This window comes from Montipora capricornis, chromosome 2, assembly GCF_036669925.1.
Source record: "Montipora capricornis isolate CH-2021 chromosome 2, ASM3666992v2, whole genome shotgun sequence".
Taxonomy (NCBI): domain Eukaryota; kingdom Metazoa; phylum Cnidaria; class Anthozoa; order Scleractinia; family Acroporidae; genus Montipora; species Montipora capricornis.
The window spans coordinates 27,113,775-27,139,756 of record NC_090884.1 but is presented as its reverse complement, the minus strand read 5'-3'; the positions used below and the strand labels follow the sequence as shown (position 1 = coordinate 27,139,756).

The following is a 25,982-nucleotide window of genomic DNA, read 5'->3' as shown; positions in this document are numbered from 1 at the left end:
ACCTCTTATTTGATTGAGTCGGACTCTACTGAGAATCAGGGTTCACTGATTACGTTTGTCCATTGTTTTCCGAGCCAATCATAAGAGCCATAGGATTTCATGCATCCTTACCCTAAAGTTTGTACTGCCTGCTGCGAACGTCTATCTGCACTTTGACCCAACATTCAATAAACTGCCTTAACAATTTTGGCTACGACTGAAGAAATCTGGTTAAGGTACACATGTTGTAGTGCTGAGGTGTTCCATATTTACCCTTGTGGAAAGCAGGATGTTAGCTAAAGCAATTGCTTACCTGCAACAGTCACGTTCGAAGATGCTGCTGCCTTGCCAACAGAGTTTTCTGAAGAGCAAGTATATTTTCCACTATCTGATGTCTGCAATTCGACTATGACAAGATTTCCATTTTTCACCGTCATTCGACCATCTGATGGAAGCGTCTCGTTGCCTTTCGTCCACGTGACCTTTGGAATTGGAATCCCTTTGACAGGACAGTTGATTACAAGCTTGGTGTCAATTAGCGTCAATAGCTTCTGCCCAATGGTGATATTAACTGGGTTTTGGTCAAAGGAAGTAAAGTCCCCACGTAAAGAGAATATTTGAGGAGCAATTGGCTCTGTGGAATTGGGAAAATATTAATCAATGAACAACAACAACAACACTAAGCAACTATACTTCCTTCGTTCTAATTTTTTTAAAACGAAACCCCGTCTTTATAACTCACATACAGAAGCAACTACCTTTTATGATAACACGAGAAAACGATTCCTCCGTTCCAAAAGCACTTTGAATTACACAAGAGTAATTGGCGCTATCCTGTGGCTCAGCTCCCCTAATAACCAAAGAGTTGTTCTCATTCATGAAGTACTTCTCTCCCTTAACGACGTCAGTGCCATCTTTTCTCCAGGTAACAGACGGTGTTGGTACTCCACTGACTGGGCATGTAATGGTGATACTGGTGTTTGAAGCTGCTGTCACATTATCGCCAATGGTAATTGCCACAGGACGTCCATCACCAAGGGGAATATCTTTTCCAGACGCAGGAATATCGATTACTGGTTTCGCGGGCTCTAAGAAAGATATTAGTGAAACATTAACAGAGGGCGAAGGAAGAGAATATAACCGATTGGCTAGCTCAGGTGGTTGAGTACCAGACTACTGTACGAGAGGTCGCGGGAACAAAAACTCCCGCCGGACCAACACTCAGGGTCTTGAAATATCTGAGTAGAAAGTGTTGACTTTGTACAATAACATCTGGAAATGGTTAGGCTCTCTAAGTTCTTCTCGTAATAAGGACGATAAACTGTAGGCCCCGTCTCGCGCCGGAACCTTCAATGTTCACAATCCTGTGGGACTTAAAAGAACCCAAACACTATTCGCAAAGAGTAGGGTATGGAATTCCCGGCGTCGTCGTCAGTCCTCTGTTCTCCCGTGTCCTCTTAGGTTAGAAAAAAGTTAATTGCGTCTCCCTCTCGAAATAAAGTTATCGGGGTAACCTCGCTCTTTTATCCTAGTACACTGGTAACTTGCTAACAAATTAATGTCAAAATTCATGAACACCCTGAAATATTGAAGGAACGCATTCGGCAAAAAGCCGATCAGATGTGAGAACACGTAACCAAAAAACAGAAACCGTATTTTATTAGTCTTTTTCTTTTGAGGTTCCCTCGTAGGTGTTTTGAAGTTTTCTGTTATTGGTCCCTACACAATCACGTTTCACTGTTTTTTACAGAAGGGCTGACGAAGAATTTTCCATAAAAAAGTACCAGCCAAATATTTTTTTAAACGAATTTATCCTTATCACAGGGGAGTTCTTCCACTATAAATATATTCATCTTAAAATTTGTCAGGTCACGCTTGAAAAATAATCAAAATACCAACCTTTAACCTGTACCACTGTTGAGGCTCTGTCTTCCCCAGCAACACTGTCTGCTTTGCAACTGTAAACAGCACTGTCCTCTTCATTAACTTCACTTATCAGCAATGAACCATCATCCAGAACTTTGAACCTGTCCCCACTGGAGATTTGTTGGCCATTTCTTGTCCATGTGATAATTGGTGTTGGTATGCCCCTGGTTGGACACTGAATGGTAATGCTTGTATTGGTAAGTGCTGTCACATTATCGCCAATTTTCAATGTTAATGGGCTTCTGTCTTTAGCGTCTACAGTGGTCGGCTTATCACGAATCTTTACTGTCGGCTTAGACTGACCTGCAAGAATGAAAGGTGTTTGGACAGTCAACAAAAGACATTACACCGTTACATCAGGACAATAACGTTGTCTTAAATTCAGATGTTGTAGACTGAAATTGGCTTGAGAAGACGGCAGTCGTCCACTATTCCCTTTTATCTTGGGAATCCCTAATTTTTTCCCAGGGTTGCTTCATGCTGGAATATTTGACTCAGAAAAGTAACAAATTGGGATTTTAAAGCGACAACAACAACATGCAACAACAACAACGACCTATTCTTATTACATAAATATTTACAAAGAAAGTAGGAAAATTATTTCAAATTAAATAGAGTACTGGCTGCCCACAATATCCACAGGGGCAAAAGCGGAGCCGGGAATCCAAGCAAGGCAACTTGACTGTGGAAATTGACCCAAATTCATTGAACACTAAAAGTTACAAGTATCATTTTTTTACTGCATAAAAATCCCAAAATGCTTTTGCTTAGCCACTCACTACAGCAGCAACAAACGTAGGAGACGGCTGAGACTTTTGAAATTCGTTACTTTGACACTAAGACAATTTTCCTGTTCATCATCGCAGTTTGATCGCATCGGTTAAGTTCAAGACCGTAACTCTTTCCTCGGCCTTAAAATGTGATCAAAGATAAACACTAACCTTTTATCGTCATTATCGAGGATATGATTTCTCTTCCAAACTTGTTTTCTGTAATACAGGAGTACTTTGCACTGTCTTCAACTTCAGCTCTATGAATTACCAACACAGTTTGATTTCTGATGTAAAGGTTCTCACTTTCAACCACCGTTCTTCCATCTTTGGTCCAGGTAACAGTTGGTGTTGGTACTCCACTAACTGGACATCTGATGGTGATGCTTGTGTTTGAAGCTGCTGTGACATTATCACCAATGTTCATCGTCACTGGACTTCCGTCCCCAACAGGAAGATCTCGGCCACTTTCAGAGACTTTAACCCGAGGCTTTGTAGGTTCTGAAAATATATATAATACGGGGTTTGTACGAGCTCAAAATTTACGAAATAATTTGTTTTCAAATTTCCTCGGTCAAACGCTCACAAACTCCGCCGCATTTGTGTCTGTTCGTCTTTACTTTTTGGTTAGTTTTTTAGCAGATCAGCTTTGTTTAGTATACATGAATCATTCACGTTATACACCTATGAAATAAAATGCAACGGCCGCGGTATTACTAACCTAAAACTTGAATTGTGCTCGACGCGCTGTCTTTCCCAGCAACATTTTCTGCAATGCAAGTGTATCGAGCATTGTCTTCCATCTTAGCACCATTGATCAGCAATGAGCTATCATCTTGAACTTTGTATCTGCCCTCACTGGAGATTTTCTGGCCATCTCTTGTCCACGTGACAGTCGGTGTTGGTACGCCGCTTATTGGACACTTAATAGTTATGCTTGTGTTGGTTAGGGCTGTTACGTTATCACCAATATTCAATCTTATAGGACTTCTGTCTTGGGCTTCTGTTGTCTTTGAAACACTAGATGTTTTCACGAGAGGCATTGACGGCTCTGGTAGATAAAAAGCACAATACAAAGGTATTATAGGAAGAGAATTTGAAAGTTCAGTAATCGTAAAATGCACCAAGGTCTCAGTATAAAGTCTAAAATAACCACTCAGGTTCGTATCGTCAGGGAACATTTGACATTTCTTATATTTAACCAGTGCGTATGGAGTGAATGATCGGCGCAGTTGTGGACACAGTAGTAACGCAAGAAACCTGCTATTTCGGTGGCTTCTAATAGCTTATGGGTATGATGACTTTACGTTCATGAAGTTGTCCGAAATATTGCCAATGAAGTCCTATCTATTTCGTGCATTACCCCGGAGACAGTGTTCTTCCGAGATGAAAATGAAGAAAACAGCATAAAGATACATACTGAGAAGAAGTTGTCCTTTTATCTGATTTTGCCACTTTTATAATGTATCGCTGTGTGGAAAATGGGTTGCAGGAATCTTCTTTGAGTACTCGGCTACTGAGTGTGATGAGCCAACAATTGATAAAAACCTGACACGTTTCTAGCGCAAACTTGAGAAAAATTCCCTGTCTCATAGTAAACAACTGCTTCTAAACTAAAATCTTGGGTGAGTTAAAAATTATGTTAAGATACTACAAACAAATGATCTTGAAATCTATGTTAGAGCCACCGAAATCGTCTTTGTACTCTTCGAAGAAAGAATCGTCATCCCAAATTTTGTTAAAATAGTAATTGAATCAAACGTTTAAATTAGACCTGTAGTGACTAAGATAAGCTTGTGTCTGTTTTCTGACAGAACTTGTCATTTATTGTTATTTCCGCCCCTAAAGTATTTAAAAAGGATGAAAAGGACGTGTTACTAACCAAGTATGGTAAACTGGCTCGTCTTTGCATCGAATCCTAAAACGCTGTCAGCTCTGCAGGAGACACTTTCCAAATTTGTTGCGTCAGGATTTGCGACATACAAGAAGGTCTTGTTCGAATTATTTAGCACTTGGTTTCCATTTTTTAGCCAAGTAATTTCAGAGTCAGGCACACCTTCCACTTCACAGGTGACATTTACTGAGGAACCTTTCACCAATGTTAGATTGCTACCAACATCAAGAGTAATGGCAGTAATTTTATCATTCACAACAAAATCTTGGTTTAGCGTCTTTATCATAGGCTTCTTTCCGACTGTAAAGAAACGAAAACCTTATTAGATGGGAGAATGTTACCGCAGCCCGTGAGTATACGGATGTTATACTGGATAACTTAACGGTCAGACCTATCTACAGAATTTGGTGTGATATCAGGGGTGCAGGGATGGCGCAGTGGTGAGAGCACTCGCCTCCCACCAATGTGCCCCGGGTTCGTTTCCCAGACTCGGCGTCATATGTGGGTTGAGTTTGTTGGTTCTCTACTCTGAACCGAGAGGTTTTCCCCGGGTACTCCCGTTTCCCCTCTCCACAAAAACCAACATTTGGCTTGATTTGTGTTAATTGTTAACTTCAGTTTAAAAGTGTCCCCAATTAGTGCTCCAGCGCTAGAACGACTAGACACTTAAATAAAGTTCCTTTCCTTTTCACTATCGAAATGAAATTGTCATGTCACTTATGCATCAGCTTCGTACCCGGCATCAATGAAAGGGACAGTGCTCCTCAGTGCTTTGTTTTTGAAAGCTAGATCCATGGTTGTTAGGGAAAATAGATGCGGACGTTTAAGTTACGGAGGACAGAACTGGGGGGACCTGTCCCTCAAGAAACCCACCCTGGGAGCAGTTGGTTTCTCCTACGCTTCCCGAGAGAGAAACCACTGCGAGCAACTGTTGCTTTTTCATCGAGCATGTGCGAAGTACGTCACAATCCACGTGATGTACTTGACATCACTTCGTCTTATTTCTACATAGCAGGCTCGCCCAAACGCAGCAGTTACGTAGCTGAACGCACTCGCAAGCGCCAAAACAGGTTTATTAACTCGTTTTACCGGTTCAATTTTAATTTATTCATCCTTGGCGCTGGACGGCGGTTCACTCAAAGAAACTAACCGTTGATCGCAGTGGTTTGTCTCTCGGGAAGCATAGGAGAAACCAACTACTCGCAGGGTACACTCGTGTCTCATTCAAACGATACCTGTCGAAAGCAAAAGGTGCGGCCGTTGTCTTCCTTTCACTTTGAGGGCTAGACTTTTGACCCGACCATTAGGAGTAACAGCAAATTAAAAAAAAAACCTTTAAAATGTTTAATGTTCGGAGAGGAAGAACCAGTTTCTTGTTTCCATTTGTTCGACAAACTGTTTAAAATCTAGGCCTCAAACCTCCCTCTGTCGCAGCTATTTTATCTCTGCCAGGGAAGGGAATTTAAAATTAAAATTGTAGCATTAAGGGCGACGTATTGGCATCTGGAGAAAGTGGAATACAGAATATGTCCTGGAGGTTCATAAAATTCCCTTATATTTCCCATAAATACTGACTACTACGAGACGTTTCCTTAGGTTTACCTTACACTATTTTAAGATGTACTCGCCTGTCACAGAAAGATCCACTGACTGACTATCAGAACCTAAATAGTTCTCTACTGTACAAATATACCGGCCGGCATCTTCCAGAGTGACCCATGTAAGATGTAAAACACTGGTCTGTAAATTCTCCGGCAATCTGAAGCCATCTTTGCTCCAAGACAGTGTGGGGGAGGGTATTCCTTCGGCCTTACACACTATGGTCACGTTACTCTTGTCGAGAACTGTTAACTTTTCCCCGATTGTAATGTTCATTGATACGTGCTGAAGGATCTTTTGTTCTCTTGTTGAGTACAAAATTCTTGGCATGACAGGTTCTGCAATATGAATCGAGTGACAAAATTGTAGATACATCAATGACGTAGACAAGAAATCATGGGCCCGCAGAAATTGGCCTTAGCTGCTATGGTGACCCTGCCAAGTACGTTATTTTTTATTTTATTGTGTTATTTTGGTTTCTTTCTCCCTGTGGCGAGGTAAATAAATAAATAAAAATTATGATAATATCAAGTGATATCAACTGCTAATTAATCACCAAATGAAAAGATACTTCCAAAGAAAAAGAATAAATGTATTTTAAGACTTCAACGTCTTAAGGACAAGACTCCCTTTTTTCAGAAAGGAAACCGTACCTGATTCATATATAAGCGATTATGTAATTGTTTATTGAAAATGAACCCTTAGCAAAATTGGGTTCGAATGTGTTCTTGGAAGATCAAAATGTGGTACAAATTCTGAACGCATTGAATCAGTATAAATAAACATGACCTCGTGCCATTAAGCGGCAATCATAGGTAACAAGAATTAAAGGTTTCCAGCAAAATATACTCTTTGTTTCTTGTACTGTGATTCGAACTTTTTGTGGAAGTTGAATTTCTTTTTCCTTTTTCTTACCTACGAAGGTAATGTTTGACTCAGCAGATATTCGTCCGCCTTGGCTGGACGCAGTGCACTTGTACAAGCCAGAGTCAGACCTTGAGGCCCTCAGCAAATTTATCTTTGCCACGCTTACTATCAGGCTTTGTGAATCGGATCCTGTAATCGCAGTGAAACCTTTTATCCAGCTGATCTTTGGCACAGGAAAACCAGAGGCGTTACACGTGATGTCGACAGGTGTGCCCGTGAGTGTGGTTACATTGCTTCCTATTTTGACTTTGAGAACCTTGCGAGCTGGATCAAACACTTCAATGGAGGCGTTTGAGTAATCAATGACTGGAAATGTTGGCTCTGTTGAAAGAACCACAAAGATTTACCTTCCACCTTATCCAACAATTCACTTGCGGACGAACAAATGATGAAAGAATTTACAGTTACATCCATCAAACAATGATTTGCGCAATCGATTATCAATATGGACATGTTATTTAGCGAGGTAAAGACCGTTAAAAATAGATGTCTCTGGTCGTTTGTGTAAATTTCGGGATGGAAGCGAAATCATGAATCATAGTTTAAAATCTTTTAAGAATCACGAATTTTTGTTTTAAAAACTCGGGAATCATGACTGACCACGACACTGAGGAAAGCTTATCAAAATGAATGCATGAATTAACTACTTCCAATCCAGGGAATGTGCAAAATCGCTTTTAAAAATCATGAGTCATTCAGGTAAAAACCAAGAAATGAAAAGTACATTGATTAAGACTCGAATTATTTCGCCTCTATCCTAGATTGTAAATGTCTTGGTATGAAGAGTTGCAATTGCCTCAGGATAGATAAAAACGTGATTTTGTCAACTTTTTAATGTTAATAAACTGGTCGTTTCTTCATTACTAGCTATTATTGATGTATAGTTATTCACTTAATTTTCGCTTCATGTTATGTTCGCGATACTTATTGTTCGCGTCACTTTAATTTCGCGTTTCCAAAAAAAAAAAAAAAAAAAACGCGAAATTCGCGAAATTAAAGTGTCGGGAAAATTTCATGTAATAAGGTATGTTTGGTGTACAAGAACGATATCAGGGTAGGTGGCGTTGGTATTTGACTAGGAAATGTATCTGACGCCTAATGTACGGCTGAAGTCTCCCGACTTCTCGCAAAACGGTCGGACCTATGAAGTTAAAACGCTGTTAGGGCCGATTTACACGATACGATTTTGTCGCATGCGACAAGCTCACGACAGGTCTACGACATGACTTACGATTGTCGCAGCGTTTGAAAACATGTTTTAAAATGCTACGACATTTTTTGTGACGTACACAACAATCGTAAATCATGTCGTGGGCCTGTCGTAAGCCGCGACAAAATTGTACCGTGTAAATCAGCCCTTAGACTTCGACTTAACTCAACCATCATTATTAGTTGATGGCGAGTGATCACGTGGTTGCAATTAAGCAATTTATTTGCACTATTCCTAACATGCTAGTTAAGATGGAAAATTCAGAAAGATAGAACAATCTCGCACACTGATCGATGATTAAAAGAAGAAAGTAAATTGATATAAGAACGAAAGAAAACGAAAAATAGGGTAGGCAATAAATCATTCGCACGTTGTCGCCATTTTACTTCCAAAACCACAATGGTTTGTCAAAATGGTTTCTCATTCGCTCTTTTGCACTACTGAGAGTAAAAAAAAAAATCTAGTAAAATTTGCCTGACAATAGAAGTCACTAAATGCATTTCGGTTTAGTAGTATTTATAGATGTATCTGTGCTACTCGCAGTGTCTAAATAAAAACTGATTTTTTTACATTGTCGGAAGAGCAAAGATCCCTTCAATGGGCACCAAAGAACTGTAACATACCGACAACAGTAGAATATGAAACCTCTCTTGTTTCTCCAGCAATGTTTCTAGCAATGCACGTGTATATCCCAGCTTCCTCCGGAATCATCTCGATGATTTTTAGGTCTCCTGTGACATCGTCAACTAGAAAAGTATCACTAATCTCCACAGGGTTCCCATTGAAAAGCCAGCTGATCGTTGGAAGAGGTGAGCCTTCTGCTGGGCACCTCAAAAGGAGGTCCCTGCCTTCTACAATGGTCACATTTCCACCAACGGTTTGTTCAATTAATCTTCGGTTATCTGTGGGTGCTTGGTTTGTTCGAGAAGTAATGATTCGTGGCACGGTGGCTGATTGTATTGAACGATCTGAAAAGTAAAGAAAATTCTCTTATCGTATTTGGAAGACAACTTCAGTTAGGTGTGCACCCCGAGTGAGCTCAAAGTCATAGATACTGATACGTTCGCTTATATATCATCAATGCGAAGTGATTGGCTTTCGATCACATTAATATCAAAAGAAAGACAAATGGTTTCTGACGCCACAACCTTCCGGTCATCGAGTTATATACAAAAGCTTTAGATACACATCGGATGCATCAGTCAACTAGAATGTTAAGAACTGTCCCCTGGACAACCTTTCTTCGTCAAGTTATTGAATGCTGCTTTGGGCATGTGTGGTTCCGCTAATAAACGATTGCCCAAGCTCTCTAAATTGAACTGTGATTGGACTAAGACTAGTGTATGGTTCCATCTAAGATTCAGAGCGATGTCAGCTAACATTTAGTAGAACTGTTTCTCTGTAACAAGAATATAACAATGAAAGTCTAAATGCGCGCGCTCACCGTAAATTTTCACCGCCGATTTGGCGACGGTTAACCCCGCCAAATTTTCAGCCACACAAGAATAATTCCCTGTTGCGTTTGTATCAAATGCATACATTGTGAAAAGGGTGCCGGTGGAGTTTAAAGGCTCGTCATCTTTTAGCCAAGACACGCTAGGACTGGGACGACCATAAGAGACGCACACAAATGTAATGTTGCTGCCAACAATGGTAGTTATATCAGAGCCAATGGTGGCCGTATATTCGACTGTCGTTAGCATCTTCACCGAGGAGTCACCCTTCGTGATACTTGGCATCGTGGGCTCTGTTAAGAAATAATCAAGAATCCAACAGGATTGTTTTAAAACCAAATTAAAGAGGGCACGCCAGGGGAGTTTACTGTAGAATTGTTTAGGATTGTTTATTGTAGAATTTTATTATTGTACAATACATGTTCAATATGCACTGCTCGCAGTTAGCAGAAGCTAGTCGAGGCAAGCAGTGGTTCCACGTGTATAAAAGAGAGAAGGAGAAGAGAAAGCTACGGTATTCAGTTGTGTTTTACAAACAATACATTATAGAACGAATAGGAATACAAATAACTAGTATACAGTCAACTAAGTAAATATCATCTAAATCAAATCAATACAAAGTGCAAATATGAAAAGCCAAAGTACTAAGATATTTTTGTTATTAAGACAGATAAATCAATATAGGCAATAAAATTGTTTTTGGAAAGATGGCGGATTTCACGAGGTAAACTATTCCGAATTTTTACACCATTTCTTGAAGAGGATTTAATTTGTGTGTCAAGTCTTGGGGGTTTCACAAAATAGTCACCTCTTGAAGATAACCTTTTTTATATGAATGAATGCTTGCTTTAGATATAAATAAATTAGCAATATTAGAAGGCGATAAGTTGTTAGACATGTCAACATGCATCACAACAGCAAGTACAGAAAATCGAGAGAAAGAAGACGAGAAGAAAGAAAGTAGGGTATAGTATGAGATTTGTAGTTTCCAAAGTACATCAGGCGGAGGGCACGTTTTTGGAGAATACGAATTTTGTTTCTATGAGTCTTGGTGGCTCGGCCCCAAGCGACTATGCCATACAGTAGATAAGGCTGGATAAGTGAGATGTATATGCCATGTAAAGTAGCTAGGGGTACGAAATGTCTTAATCTAGCAATAATGCCAATTGTCTTACTTATTTTTGAAGCTAAGTGACAATATGATATTTCCATGAGAGATTTTAATCAATAAACACACCTAGATATTTAACATAATTTTTACGTTCTGTAAGGAAAATGTTGGTCTGACTTTCAAGTAATATATCAAACACGAGAAGGAGTGTTTCATCGGATATCAAAACACCGAAAAGCGAGTTGAAAAACGAGGCCGAAGGCCGAGTTTTTTAACCGATTTCGAGGTGATTGGATATCTGATGAAACACTTTTTCGAGTGTTTGATATTCTTGGATTTCACATGACGTCACGGCCGCCATGTTGGTGTCCCCAAACAATGAAATGGCGGCCATGTTGGTGTCGCAATCCGATCCTCCGGGAATTGAAAGCTATTATTATGCTAACGTCTTTTTTTGTTTTCGTTGAAAAACATGGCTGTTGATCACGTGAGTGAAAACCAACAATTGCTTCTCAAAGGAATCAGTATTTTAAGAGATATTTGGGATCAAAGTTGGCTAATTAAGACCACATATCCAAACTTCCTTCACGGTAGTGATTTCTTTTTTTTTTGGCTTATGAATTATTAATGAGTTTGAGAAGTTTATTTCGTAATTTAGTTTCTTTTATCTAGGTCGGAATATAACAAAGTTAGATTTCTTGATTTTCAAAGATACCTTATTGGCAGTTAACCAGTCATAAACATTAGAAAGTTCAGCACTAACTATGGTTTCAAGTGACTTAATATATCTGTCAGCAAATAGCATATGAGCGTCATCAGCAAAAAAGATGGAACTTCGGTTGGTCAGCACTATTCGATATATCGTGGTAATTAAAAAAAAGCAGAGGTCCCAGTACCGACCCCGGCCCTGAGGGACTCCTGACAAAATTGTTTCCCTTTTTGAAGTATTTTTAGCACCAATTTGTGTTGTTTTGATGACGGCCCAGTAAATATGAACACAACCAGTCATTTATTACTCCTCGTACTCCATAATGATGCATTTTTTACTTTGTAATATTCGGTGATCTACCGTATCAAGGCCTTTTCGTAGGTCTGTAAAAATCCAGCATGAGTACAATTCTCCACCCATGTTAGTTTCAATTTCATTAATTATGTCCAAAAGAGCATGTTCAGTGGATCTTTTTTCGCGAAAACCATATTGTGAATCATGAAGGATATTGTGTTGCTCAAGACAAGATTTAAGACGGTAATACATCATCAGTTTTTTCAAAAATACAGTTAGGTTAAAAACAGAAAGCAATGACATTGGTCTATAATTAGATGGATCTGATTCGTCAGCACTTTTATATATTGGGATTACTTGAGCAAGCTTAAGTTTGGAAGGATAAACGCCGTTTTAGGGAGTTTTAGGGAGATTTATTTGTCAACAATCCAGAGCCAGTCATGCTATTTTGCTTTGCCTTCAAGCATAGAAAGTTACCCACTAGGCTAGCTTGAGAAGTCCAATCGGCAATGTTAAAGTTGGGAAATTAAAAGAATAGCTTTTCTTTTTTCAAAATGCAATCCACTTTCATCCTTGCCATAAATAATAACAGAAAACAATACAGAGTCTCAGTGAATTTAATTAAGCTGTATTATAATTGAACAGATGTATATATCAACGATTACTCGAAGATAATCGGAAAAAATACCAAGTCCTTTTGACAGCTCCACCAATGAGTTATAGGAGATTTCTGGGAGTTAGGCTGTTAAACTAGGCTCATGTTGCTGTCCTGATTGCCGAAGCCTGCTCAAATCCGAAGTAGTAATCGGTAGATCATGGATTTGACTTCAATCGTATTTTTTCCGAATGTCGCCGAGAATGCCCGAGTAATCTTTTCATTCATTTACCGCGGTTAACATTTATCGTTTTCAGACTTCTGACCTGCAAAAATTTGAGCTTTGACTTTTCTCGAAAGGCCGTTTATTTTGAGTGTAAGTTTTGGATTTCATGCATGGTCCGCCACTGACCGATCGGACCTGACAGGGTTGGATCCAGGGAAAAAGTGACCTCAAAGGCTCACTAGCTTAAAATTTCAGCGTGTGAATGCAGCTGGTAATATATGCAAAACGTGAGTTTAAATGTCTGAAAGCCCAAAACGCCCGGGCTGCTTATTAATTCTGCAGCATTGCTTTCTTAAACAGTGAGCCTTTGACGTTATTTTATCCTCGATCCAGCTCTCTCAAGATCTCAAAGTTAGTAATGGCGGACCATTAAATAGGAAAACTCCAATTAAAACAGACAGGTGTCTTTTTTAAATCAAGGCTTGAAACTTTGGTCGCTTAGTGCTTAGTTAACATAGAAGAATGATAATTGTTTTTTTTGTGGTCACAGTGGCACTTAAAGAGAATTATACTCACCTAAAAATGTAACATCACTCCAAGAGGAATCTCGTCCCAAAGGGTTCCTGGCAATACATTGATAACGTCCCGAATCCGAAGTATCAGATTTATCACTAAGCACCAAATTGGTACCGTTTGTTTGGTGTTTACGTGGTAAGGATCCCATGCCGAAGGTCCATGTCACTGTGGCCAAGGGTATGGCCTTCACCGGGCACTCAATCGTGAGCTGTAAAAACATTGCGTTTCAATGGTTAGTAAACCGATACCATTAGATAAACGGGTGTAGGAATACATTTAAAGCCATCTTGCAGACATCCAACTGGGATCTGGAATTCTTTGTTTGAGGGCATCCTACGTCACTTAGGCTCGACTGTCCCAGTATTAACTCAGAAAGTTTCCAATGGCATGAAGACGTTTTGCAAGAAATATTTTTTAAAGGCGAAACGTCTGCAATCCAAATGGAACCTGCCAACTTTTTCTTGCTCAACTGGCAATTTAACAAAATTTGCTCACCCACTTCCCTTACTTTTTGAGACCAAGCTGCTATAGCTAAGGGCGTCAATCAGTGAACGTGATCTAATTGGGGACACTGAAAAAAAGCACTTAAACCATAAACGAAATAAAAAAAAAGACCTTAATAAACTATAAATATATTAAAATAAAGTAAACATCTTCAGCGAACTTAATACTCACAAAATCATACAGGGGTTACAATTGTCATTTAATATCTAATCTAGCGTATTTCTAACAAATGGGTTCAAAGACGGGTATACACCGTTAGACTGCTTGATGACATGCAATAGCCCGAAGACAACGAAAGTCTGGACATTTTGCATTGGTGATTCGGTGCATTCATAACTTACTTTACTTTCTTACTTACCTTTGTTTTCGTGAAAATCCGCACATTGTCGCCAATGGTAACTTTAACTGGTTCTCGGGACAAAAGTGACTCTTTGACACCAACTGAACCCGTTCTCCAGGTGGACATGACTACGGGTGGAATATGATCTACAAGAAAACAGAGAGCACTTTGTGTTTAAAGAATAGGCTAATGTTTCAAAGTCATCCAGTTTGCAGCGTTTCCAGTTTGAAATAAATTCCCGGGAGGCAACGCAAATATAGGCCAAACAAAAATCACATTTAACCTAAATGTTCTAAATGTTTTGACATAAAACCGTAAGTTTTATGTCAAAAGGGTTTGGCGTTAATAAAAGAAGTACCGCAATCGAAATTTTTCTTCTCCGTATCGTTTGAAACTGCTTCTGAATAAAGATCCGCAGAGGTTTAAGTTCGTAGAAGTCCTAAAGCTTGTGATGCAAAAAAATTAAAACAAAAAATTCAGAACGGAGCTGTCCAATTTTTTACCCTCCTACCACTCATTGTCATGAACATCATCATCAACATCATCATCATCATCATCATCATCATCGTTATTATTATTCCAATGAAACACTGGGGGAAAAATGTTTCAAGTCCATTCTCCACCTGAGAGGAGACTACCTCAGACTTCCACAGACTACCGGCGATACAAGGAGAAAGTAGTTTAGCATTGTTCTCCTGTCTGGAATCCCCAACCACTCCAAGTTGCTTGTCAGTTTTTCTGACGCCGAACTCAAAGCCCCAACTACCACTGGTACAACTGTCGTCTTTGATTTCCATAATTTCTCAATCTTTCTCTTGCCAGATACTTTGATACTTCTTATGCTTTTCTGTTCCTTTCTGTATATCACTGTTATACCCAGTGCCTTCTTCTTCCGAATTACATGTAATATCAGGTCACTGGTAATGAATGTCTCGATCTGCTTGATGTTAAAATCCCACAGCAGTTTAACGTCCCTTTTTTCCTCCACAGCCCTTGGACATGCTATACCGTTTGTCATTACAATCAATCTACTACTCCTACTACTACAAGCGTTCTTGCATGGCGCAGCTCAATGCGCCTTACAATTATTTTATCACCAAATAAACGCCCTATCGAATCAAAACCAAAATAACAAATTACAAAGATAAAAGGACGCTGTAAAAAGATACACTTTAAGTTTAGTTTTAAGACAGTTTACAGTCTTCGCTTTCTTAATGTTCTCAGGCAAAGAGGTACCATGGCTTCAAGGCACCATAGTTTTGGTGCTGCGAACGAAAAAGCTCTGCCACCATAACTGACAGTTCTAATAATTTGAAGATGGAGTAGTAAGGGTGACGATAATCTTAAAATTCTTGACGGATGGTACTCGTCAATCAAAGAGGCATCAAATAGTTTGCTGACTGTCCATGCAAGTTATACGAAGGATCTTGAATTCAATTCTCTTCTCAACTGGGAGTCCATGTAAAGTATTTAATAAAGGCGCTACATGATCTGATCTTTTTACACCCGTTAATGGTCGCGTTGCAGTGTTAAATACGTTGGAGCTTCTCTATTTGATAATTTGGAATACCGTACAGGAGACTATTGCAATAATCTAGTCGAGAAATTACGAAAGAATTCACTAACATTTTAAGACCGTCATACGAGAGATATTAGAGAGCTTTAGATTCTAGGACGAGAACGACTGCGAGTACAAAATTTTCTCATAGAACAACAGTGAGCGAGCGAAAACTAGCGTAGTTCGAGGTTTTGCAAAAATGTCGTCATGTCAAAGCAAGTGAACAACACGGTAGCAGTTTTGGCATTTTTCGATCAGCAACAAGGCCCAGGTAACAGTAATAAGAATAACTGAGCAACCTATACTGCTAACCAAGAAACCAAGAGTAAGATTAATCGTACGGGTTATAAATTTTCTAAGTATTTTCGCTAAAAACTGCCAGTTAAAACTCGTACTCATGCTCGCCCTCGTCCTACCATCTAAAGGTCCCTATTCCGAATCAGTGCGTCCCATATTGATCGTATGGCGAGAGTAGCTTTCCTACAAATTTCATTAATATGACTATTAAATGACAAATTGTTATCCATAATAACACCTAAATTTCTAGTTTTCTCAGTAATATCAATCGTAGTCCCTGCAAATGTAAGGCTTTCTCCAAAAGATAGTTGTTTCGTAAACCGCGATGTAAAGTGTAATACCTATCGATTGATCTTGAGCATGTACATGGTATTCCACTAAAAAATGTGTTCAACGCATCGCCGAAGGGTGTCAAGTGCGTCACCTGGATGGTTCGGGTTAAGAGCTATATATGCTTGATCATCATCGGCATAGAACATGCACTTAAGATCGCAAGCATATATATCACTTCCGGAGGTGCGATATAAAGTGTAAACAGTAAGGGCCCGAGTATGGATCCTTGCGGGACACCATATTTAAGACACTTTGGCGACGATACACTATTCCCAATAATTACTCTCTGAGAGTGACCATTAAAATATGATGAAAACCATTGCAGAGCAGTGCCAGTAAAGTTAACGTATGATTGTAATCTTTCTCTAAGAAGAGTGTGGACAAGCGTATCAAATGCTGCCGACAAATCAAGTAGTACTAGAACCACTTCATTCATTGAATCAAGGGTTTTCAAGATGTCATCAGTTACCTTAAGCAGCGAAAAACCCGACAGAGCCTGCCATGCCTCTTTTTATACTCTACTTGGGGGAGCATGGAAAAACTGCACAAGATATGCTGCAGAGTTTAATCACGGCTTCCACACATTGTACATTTTGGTGACATAATCTGCTTCTCTATCTTGGCCTTTATGCTCCTTGAGCGAATGTGAGCGACTAGATCACGGAGGGTCGTGGGTTCGAATCCCATCTGGGGCTCGGATTTTTCCGAGTTCCCAGTTGGTTCTACCATCATTTCATTTCTCATGTGTTTATGCTCTTTGTTCCTAATAACTGGTTTGGAGCAGCAAAGAAGAGCCCCTCCGTCCAAGACTCGCTAGACAGCCCCTCAGTCTGTCTCTTAAACTGTCCTTGTAACGCCTCTTCACTTCAGTCCTCGATTCTTTCCTTTTTGATTTCCCCGTCTTTACATTCCTTTGGTGGTTCAACCTCGTCAACGTTTCTGTTCCATGCAACCTCCAAGAGACGTTCCTGGCACTGATTGAAAGACTTGGACTTTTTTTTACATAGACATCAGTATTTCTTTCTTCAGTACTGATGGCATCCTCAACACTAAGCAATCCACGTCCTCCTTCTCATCTGGGTAAATACAAACGGCTCACATTGTCTCTATGGTATAGAGCGCCATGTCAGGAGCTTCCTAATTTTGTGATTCAAGTTGGCAAACTCATTCTTTGCCCCCCTTACAACCCCACCACTGTAAGGAAGGAGTGATACTGCCCAGCATTTGACAGCTTTAACAACATCACCACCCTACAGTTTCGAACAATAACTTTCTTTACTCTCCTAGTGAATTCCTTCCTCATACATAATCGGTAGTCCATCTATATATCGATGGTGACTTGCAGATGTGAGTAGTTAGCTACATTTGGCAGCTATATTCGGCAGGCTCGTTTGTGGGCCATTTGGCCCGCCTTTGAGCGGAAGCGGCGTCCACAGCTGTCCCAAGGAAAGATATCGTGGTCCGGAACACAGGGTCAACTTATGTGTACCTTTTCGTAGTCACTTCGTCTGCCCTCTTCCACTCTGGTACGCGAGTTGTGCACAACAGTTCGCCATTTATGTCGATCTAGGGCCCGTTCCTCCAAGTGGGGAACGTCCACTTCACTCATCTTCAGGTGGCGTTTTTTCAAACGCCACCTGAAGATTAGTGGAGTGGATTAAATACATCCTTGAATCTCAGTTTTTGTCCCCTAGGTTTCCTTTTTCCCTGTTGCAGCTCTCCATAGAGCAGCAATTTGGGTATGCGTTCATTTGGCATCTTCCGCACGTATCCAGCCCATCGTAACGGAGCGACTGTCATGACGACTTCCACGGTACCAGCTCGCTTCAGACCTTCTACTTCTGACACTTTATCCTGCCACTCCATATGCAGCAGTTGTCGAAGATGTCGAGTCTGGATCCTGGTGAGCTTTCTGAGGTGTTTCCGGTAGTGGGTCATACATTCAACAGAGTACAGCAAACATGAGAGGACAGTAACATTATAGACTTTGATCTTCTTTGAGAGCCGGATGTCATGGCGTGACCAGAGACGCTCGTGCAGAGCACCATAGGCTTTTGTGACTGCTTGGATCCTTCGGTCCACCTTCAGGTCTGATGAGTTTGTAGCAGTTACTGTACTGCCAAGGTAGGCAAAGGATTCAGTGGTTTTCAGCGCCACTCCAGTATGCCCGGCTGAGTGTCTTCAGCAGTCCTCTCATCGGGTGGGGGCTGGTAGAGCAGTTATGTCTTGGCAGCTGCGGCTCCAGAGAAACAGTCAACAATTTCTTTTATATCTTCTGGGTCAAGGGCAACCAATGCTGAATTATTTGCATACAGAAGCTCCCGAACACAGTCACCCTTCTCGGTTTTTGGTGCATGCCTTTAGCCGAGTGATGTTGAACAGCTTTTCGTCTGTTCTGGTCCTGCTGTACACATCTCTGGTCAAGTTTCTTCCCACGGTTTCCAGGACTGCAGCGAAATAAAGTGTGAAAAGTGTCGGAGCCAGGACACATCCTTGGTTCACACCGTGCTTGATGTCAAATGCCTTACTGATATCCCCTCCGATTGCCACTTTTCCCATCATTCCGTCTGATGAAGTTGATCGTCTGTCTGGGGATCCATATGTTTCCAACACTTTCCAAAGGGTCTCCCTGTCCTTTGAAAAATCGAATGAATACCAAATAGAGGGCTTTGTGCTGCTCAACCGGCTTTTTCCTGGAGCTGTCTCAGGCTAAATATTATGTCTGTGGCTGATCTGCTTCCTCGGAATCCGCACTGACTTTCAGGAAGGACTTCTTCTGAGATGGTCTTTTCAATGTTTAAAATGATTTTGGCCAAAACTTTGCCAGCAATGGAAAGCAGAGAGATTCCTCGGGGGTTTCCACAATAGGTTCGGTCTCCTTTTTTCTTATACATATTGTCACAATAAGAGCATCTTTACAGTCCTAAGGGAGACACTGGTTTTGCCAACATACTGACCTTAATTGACTTAGGCACGATGTCATCACCCTCCAACAAACCTAAGTATTTCTAACCATATTTTCATCTCCAATACGAACATTTGTCCATCAGTCATTTCATTACCTCCGATTTTACCAGTTGCCTCGTTTCATCCCCATCACATCGCACTTTTATATTCCAAGCTCCATACCAACGTCACTACTGACGACACGCACGGTTTGAAAAAAGGAATTCATTTCCTTCTCAGTTTTGCCGAACAGTTTCAAGTCATCTATGAACAACAAATGGTTTATCTTCCCCTCTTTCTTACTTATTATCATCATTATCAGTGAAAGAAATGTATATCTTTGAAGTGCGAACTGTAGACGAAATGGACCATTTATCCTCGCACTTAACTGGATGATTTAAGCAATTGTCCCTCATCATTATTATTAATATTTTTTTTGGATGCCATTTTACGCCCAGGTATGATATTATTGAAAATAGATTACGATGAAATATATCACATTATTATTCATTCAAAATATTTCCCCGTTTCTGATTGGTTAAAAACCACACGCATAAATTCACCATAACCAGCTGCTGTTCACCAAATTTGGAAAGAAACTTCGTCATATTGAATCAATGACGTCAAAAGGGCAGCCCGCTGCAAATTATTGAACCGATGACGTCAAAATGACGTCAAAAGTGCAGCCCGCTGCAAATTATTGAACCGTTGACCGAAAAAAGCTGGGGACGAGATTGTGTTATTTTTGTTGAGCAGAAAAATGGCTGCGAGTAGGTTTAGAAGTTTGAGCGAAGAAAATATTTTGAATGAATAATGAAGCAATTATTGAATTCGGCTTTCATAGAATATGAAGAATTCTGCAGATCTAGCAGGATTTTATCCACCTCGGCCTTCGGCCTTGGTGGATAACACCCTCCTCGACCTGCAGAATTCTTCATATCCTACTCAGCCTCAGATTGCTAATTCTATCATCAGCTTCATCATTATTATTATTATTATTATTATTATTATTATTATTATTATTATTATTATTATCATTATTAATTAACACAACTAGGACGTTACGCACCATAAAACGTCACGTAAGAGAAAGAAGAAACGGATCCACCGACATTGTAAGCATTACAGCCGAACACCACATCTTTCGGAAATTGATCTGATCCTCTTATAAGGAGTGTGCTGCTTGTACCATTGTATGGAACAATGAAAAGGCCTTGTCTTTCAAAACGTTGATCCACAAGTTCATTTCCTTTAACCCAATCAACGTTAGGAGTTGGAAAGCCAGACACAGGGCAGATAAGTTCGATCTGCGCTCCTCGTATCACTCTCAGCCGCGTTCCTATGGTAGCCACCAAAGATCTTCCCTCTTCTAAATATTCTATCACCTCACTGCTTGATTGTATAACCGGGACAATGCTCGCTGTTAAGAAAAATCAACACTTTTATAAATTAAGCTACCAACGTCATGTAAATATGAAAAGCTTATATCTGCCTTCCACTGTTTTTCCTACCTGGGATACTGGTTGAGTTGAGTGTCAACGTTTTTTTTTAATTCAAACAATTTATGGCCTCAGACATAGTTCGATGCTACTCTGGTTAGAAGAAATTTGAATTACTTCTTTTTAAAGAGTTTTTAACCAAGCAACCCTGGACAATAACCCTGCCGGTGTACGTTCGTTTGATCAACTGGTTTAATCTGATCGGCGTAATTACAAGTTGAAAAAGTAACTGTTTTGTGCACGAGCCAATACAACGTAGATGTGAACATTTAGTAATGTACTGCAAACTCTCATTGTACCTTACCAACTTGCCAACATGCCAAATTCCAATTCCACCTGGAATGCACGGACACATGTTGAACGAGCTCCCGAGCGCTCTTAAGTTGTTCCGTGGGTAAACAAACAAATAATAATAATAATAATAATAATAATAATAATAATAATAATAATTGTTATTGTTGTTATTGTTATTGTTATTGTTATTGTTATTATTATTATTATTATTATTATTATTATTATTATTATTATTATTATAAGAAGGCTGGTTGGGCCAGCCGAAATGTAGTACATGTACATTTCTAAATAATCAAATATTCGTCGTATCGGCTCTTGCTCAACATATTTACTACATTTTCTACATGCAACTGCCACTGGCTGGTTGCAATCAAGATTGCTTGAGCTAAACGCAAAATCATGGATCAGGCATGGAAAATATCTGGCAGCAGCCGTTCTAAAATTATAAGGAAAAACTGGTAAGAAGCATTCGAAATCTAACTCAGATCCTGACCCCTGGGTTATGATCCGCAGTGTCTGTATAAGCCAGAAACCGTAAAAAAATTGATTCTTTGAAAATTAGTCCATAGCCGCGCGTTGGATATGAAATGTTAAATAACAACATCCAATGTGCGGGAGTGGAAAATCAAATTTTAATAAAGCCTGGACGCTTGAATAATTATAAAAATTTTAGCCTTGCAACACTTAGTGCGATCATACAACATACCTGCAATTGAAAATGAATTCGGTTATTTGTGAAGTTATAGAGCTGTGTATAATACGTACATATAACATTCAGTTTGGTTGTTTTTCTGTCTTCTCCACCCAAGTTACTTGCGACACAAGTGTAATCTCCAGAATTCTCCTCCTTGAGAATTCCAAGAGTCAGTTTAGATCCTGAACCCATGCGTGTTGTGTTTCCTCGCAACCACACTATTTCCGGGGTTGGCGTTCCTTGCGCAGTACATGTCAGTTCCAGATAAACCCCAATTCTACACAATATATTGCCTCCAACGTGTTCAGACAGTCTTCTCATAGTTTCCACCCTCAAGTCATTGCCAGTCTCCGTGATTCTGGGCTGAATGGGCTCTTAAAAAGCGATAAATCATCATGATTTTTGTAAGTTGTAAACTTGCACCCGGCATAGTTTATTCAGGGAGATGGTTGTTTCATGTTTCTGTCTGTATTTTGTCCTTGACGGCGCTCAAAACACACCTTTTTTCGAGAAGATAACCAATCAAATCTTTCGATTTTAAAAATTATTCCGAAGTTATTTCCTAACCTGTGCGAAGCGAAAACAAAAGATTGTGCACTGTCACGGTCAATTCAACATCGATTGCAACTACATTGTTCTCGCTTTTGAAGGTTTTAAGGTTTAATAACCAGTCCCTCGATTAACTATGCCCACGGTATAAAAACAACCAGAGGATAGTTACGCAGCTACGGGAAATTTGAAAATCTGGTTTTATCAAACGTTTTGATAAAGGTTGAATTACCACCGTGAACGATTTGGAAAGCTGACGTTTCGAACGTTGGCCCTACGTTGTTGCCATTCGCTTTGACGAAGGGCTAACGCTCGAAACATCAGCTTTCCAAATCTTTCACGGTGGTAATTCGACCTTTATCAACCCCACGTGATAAAACCAAATTTTCCTGTTTCACTCTTCCACCGACGCAGCACTGCAGTTTCTTTGGAAACTAGAAATTTATTTACAGGAAATTGGCGATTTAATCCTAAGCGCCATCTCTTTTACTGAACGAAATGATATATGAAATGAATCGTATATCGAACTGCGGATATGAAACCCAGTGAAGCTATGATCGTTACAGTTACGAACGCAATTTAAGCAATTGCTTAGAGAAGCCTGAAAAATTCAAGACTTCAACGGGGTTTGAACCCGTGACCTCACGATACCGGTGCGACGTTCTAACCAAATGAGCTATGAAGCCACTGAAGTAGGGAGTTGGTCAAATGTGGAAAGCACAAAAAAGAAGGGAACTGCTCTAGAAACATGAACAGAAAACTGAAAATAACTGCATTCATTTCATTTTGCGAAGAAAAACGAAAAAAAAAGAGATCAAACTGCTTGACTTGACAGAATTCGAAAGTACAGCAAGGCTAACGACCAACCGTTAAGTGTTTTTACAACAGGCACTACATAGAGACGGAGTTTTGCTCGCACGAATGCAGAGTTCTGTCGCCTTGACAGCAAACGGAGGGTATTTCCTGGTTTGCGCTAATTTGTTCACAGGTGGCCGAGACTCGGAGGGTAAAAAAATTGTAAGGATTTGAATGGAAATCTCGATAACAAACTGAAAAAGATATTTGCCCGCTAAAGTTCTCAATAAAAAAGCTGTACTTTGTTGTCGTGGTGACTTTCTCGGTTTTTGTGTGGTTATTTGACTGATTGAATGCGATTTAAGCGACTTCTCAAATTCCCGGGTTGTCACTCGTACCTAAATAAAGAAAAGGCTGGCAACTAATTTCTAGCTTAACTCACATCTCGCCGATAAAATCACACTTCTCCGGCATTAGTCACGCTCACATTTTGACATTGCTGGCCAACCGTCACTTATTTGCTCTCACCGTATCGAGGCTCAAGTGAACGGTTGACCAGCCGTGTTAAAATTCGTTGGAAGCGAGCCTCGAAGGATTTTGAAAATTTGAATATTGTTTCTAAGCAATGGACGCTCGCTGGACCTTGAAACTTGGTCAAGGAGAAGTAAATTTATCCGTGTGGCCATCTCCGGAGTTTGAGCGTGACTGATGCCGGAGAAGTGTGATTTTATCGGCGAGATGTGAGGTAAGCTAGAAATAAGTTTCCAGCCTTTCCTTTATTTAGGTACGAGTGACAACCCGGGAATTTGAGAAGTCGCTTAAAGGGGCTAGGTCACGCTATTTTAGGTAAATTTGTTAATTATGAGCTCTAAACGTGAAATTGGCAGAGCAAGAGTCTTTCATTTGCAAAATCACGGCTACATAACAACTGAGAATGATTTTCCAGCTTTGTAAATGACATTTTGATATAGAATGATATAAGTTTGAAAAAAGGTGGGCCGACGTTTTTCAAATTTACCCAAATTCAATCCATTTCAATCCTCTCCAGTTTTGTCCATCCATGTCCCTTCTTGGCTTCCCTGTGTTTTGTTAGAGTTCTTCTATAGTTTTGAACAGTTATTTTGATATTTTAGTTAATTCTATGACCATTCGATCAGTGCTGAAATTGCTTAAAATTGCGTGACCTAGCCCCTTTAAATCGCATTCAATCAGGCACATAACCACAAAAAAAGTGAGAAATTCGCCAAGACTACAAAATACGGCTTTTTTATTAAGAACTTTAGCGGGTAAATATCTTTTTCAGTTTGTTATCGAGATTTCCATACAAATCCTTATAATATTCTACCCGCCGAGTCTGGGCCGCCTGTGATTTGCTTTAAATAATTTCATAAGGGCTTCAATATCGAATCAGTTTACTAGAACAAAATCTCTCGAAAGTCCTTCGAAAGACTTCAGTTAATTTACTTTGCATTTGAGAAGGGTTCCCGGACGATTTGGTGGTAGACATATGGACAGCATATTCTAATTGCATCAAAAATTGCGCTCAAAAATTTTCAGTATACAAAGAGTTAATTAAGACTCACCTATGATTTTCAATGTGGAAGAGACCGTAACCTTTCCCATAGTATTTCTGGCTGAGCAAGTGATTGCACCGCTGTCACTGAGCTGCGTGGCTTGAATGATCAGGGTATCGTTTTGAACCAAGAACCTTTCAGAAGGGGTGATTTGTTTTCCTTGTCTGAACCAAACTATGGACGGGTCAGGAATGGCCCACGCCGGGCACTTTACTTCCAAGCGAACACTTGGCAGCAAAGTAACACTGGTTCCAATTTGGATGGAGATGGGCTGCAAGTCAGTGGCGCGCTCTATGGAATCAGATGCGCCATCAATCCTTGGAAATGTAGCATCTGTGAAGAAATACTCTTCGGTTAGTGTGTAAGCCTTGACATACGTGCTTTAACATTGAAGACAATAAAGCAAGGTGTAGGGTCGATATTTCCGTGAAATCAAGTGGTAGCCAGCCAATAGCGCATCCTTTATCTTCCAGTTTCTGTCAATCCTCGGTTCCACATTTTGTGGGCAAAGTCGATTCAGATGTTAAAGTGAGAAGGGATCAAACTGAGCTGAGCCTGCATGCCCCTGTTAAATTTTCATAAATTGCATAATATGAATGCCTTATTGAACAAGGTCAACATCCTATACGAAGAGTCTCTGTAAAGGTCACTGAATAGCATTCTTGAGTACTGAACCTAGCAAATCCGGTTTTTAGTTTAGCTCCTCTATAATTGGTGGCAACTGAGCGGCGAAAATCTTGCAAATACTTTCACTGATTGCGTTGTCTACCAACAATCAAGGCGACTGAAACTACAAATTACACTCACCTAAGACTGTTATGCTTGACGCAGTTCTGTCGGGTCCTCCTGTGTTTATAGCAATGCACTCATACCAGCCACTATCCTGTGAAGTTAACTGTTTGATAGTAAGACGAGAGCCCTCCGATAACTCCGTTATATTCAACTGCCGTTTTAGTGCTCCAGATCTCAAGTCACTGCCGTTCAAACGCCAGTTGGTAATTGGAGGAGGGGTCCCGTGGGCAATGCAGTCAACAGATATTTCTGAGCCTCTAATAACTTTTAAGGTATCTCCAATCCGAATGGACAATTTCGATACCCCGGTGATGAACTCCACCGAGCTGTTCCCAGGTGTGATTTTGGCAGTACTCTCGCCTAAAAAGATAAAAATAAACGGAAGCAATTGAGTTGTAAACCGGCCGCCTTCAAAACGAGGAAACATCACTTAAGGAGAGGCTGCAATGCCATTTAGATCTACGATAAGATATTGGTCTAATTTAAAAGCCATATCAATAGTCATAATTCGGTTCTTAATCTGCCCTGAACCTGACT

General features: G+C 40.1%; 1 protein-coding gene across 2 annotated transcripts in view; it reads right to left on the bottom strand.

Annotated features, from left to right (window-relative positions):
- LOC138039212 (hemicentin-1-like) overlaps window positions 1–25,982 on the bottom strand; it is a 78,267-nt gene that overhangs the window by 36,771 nt on the left and 15,514 nt on the right. Inside the window, exons 10-25 of one of the 2 annotated variants that reach the window (XM_068885411.1) lie at window positions 25,461–25,805; window positions 24,663–24,986; window positions 21,807–22,109; window positions 20,318–20,668; window positions 14,133–14,260; window positions 13,271–13,478; window positions 9,750–10,052; window positions 8,929–9,273; window positions 7,084–7,416; window positions 6,198–6,506; window positions 4,558–4,869; window positions 3,397–3,726; window positions 2,847–3,176; window positions 1,879–2,208; window positions 738–1,067; window positions 293–613 (exon numbers count right to left, since the gene is read on the bottom strand). In XM_068885411.1, coding sequence (XP_068741512.1) covers window positions 293–613; window positions 738–1,067; window positions 1,879–2,208; window positions 2,847–3,176; window positions 3,397–3,726; window positions 4,558–4,869; window positions 6,198–6,506; window positions 7,084–7,416; window positions 8,929–9,273; window positions 9,750–10,052; window positions 13,271–13,478; window positions 14,133–14,260; window positions 20,318–20,668; window positions 21,807–22,109; window positions 24,663–24,986; window positions 25,461–25,805 — 4,902 coding nt within the window. The remainder of the gene's footprint in view (window positions 1–292; window positions 614–737; window positions 1,068–1,878; window positions 2,209–2,846; window positions 3,177–3,396; window positions 3,727–4,557; window positions 4,870–6,197; window positions 6,507–7,083; window positions 7,417–8,928; window positions 9,274–9,749; window positions 10,053–13,270; window positions 13,479–14,132; window positions 14,261–20,317; window positions 20,669–21,806; window positions 22,110–24,662; window positions 24,987–25,460; window positions 25,806–25,982) is intronic. The other variant, XM_068885412.1, reaches the window with a different exon arrangement.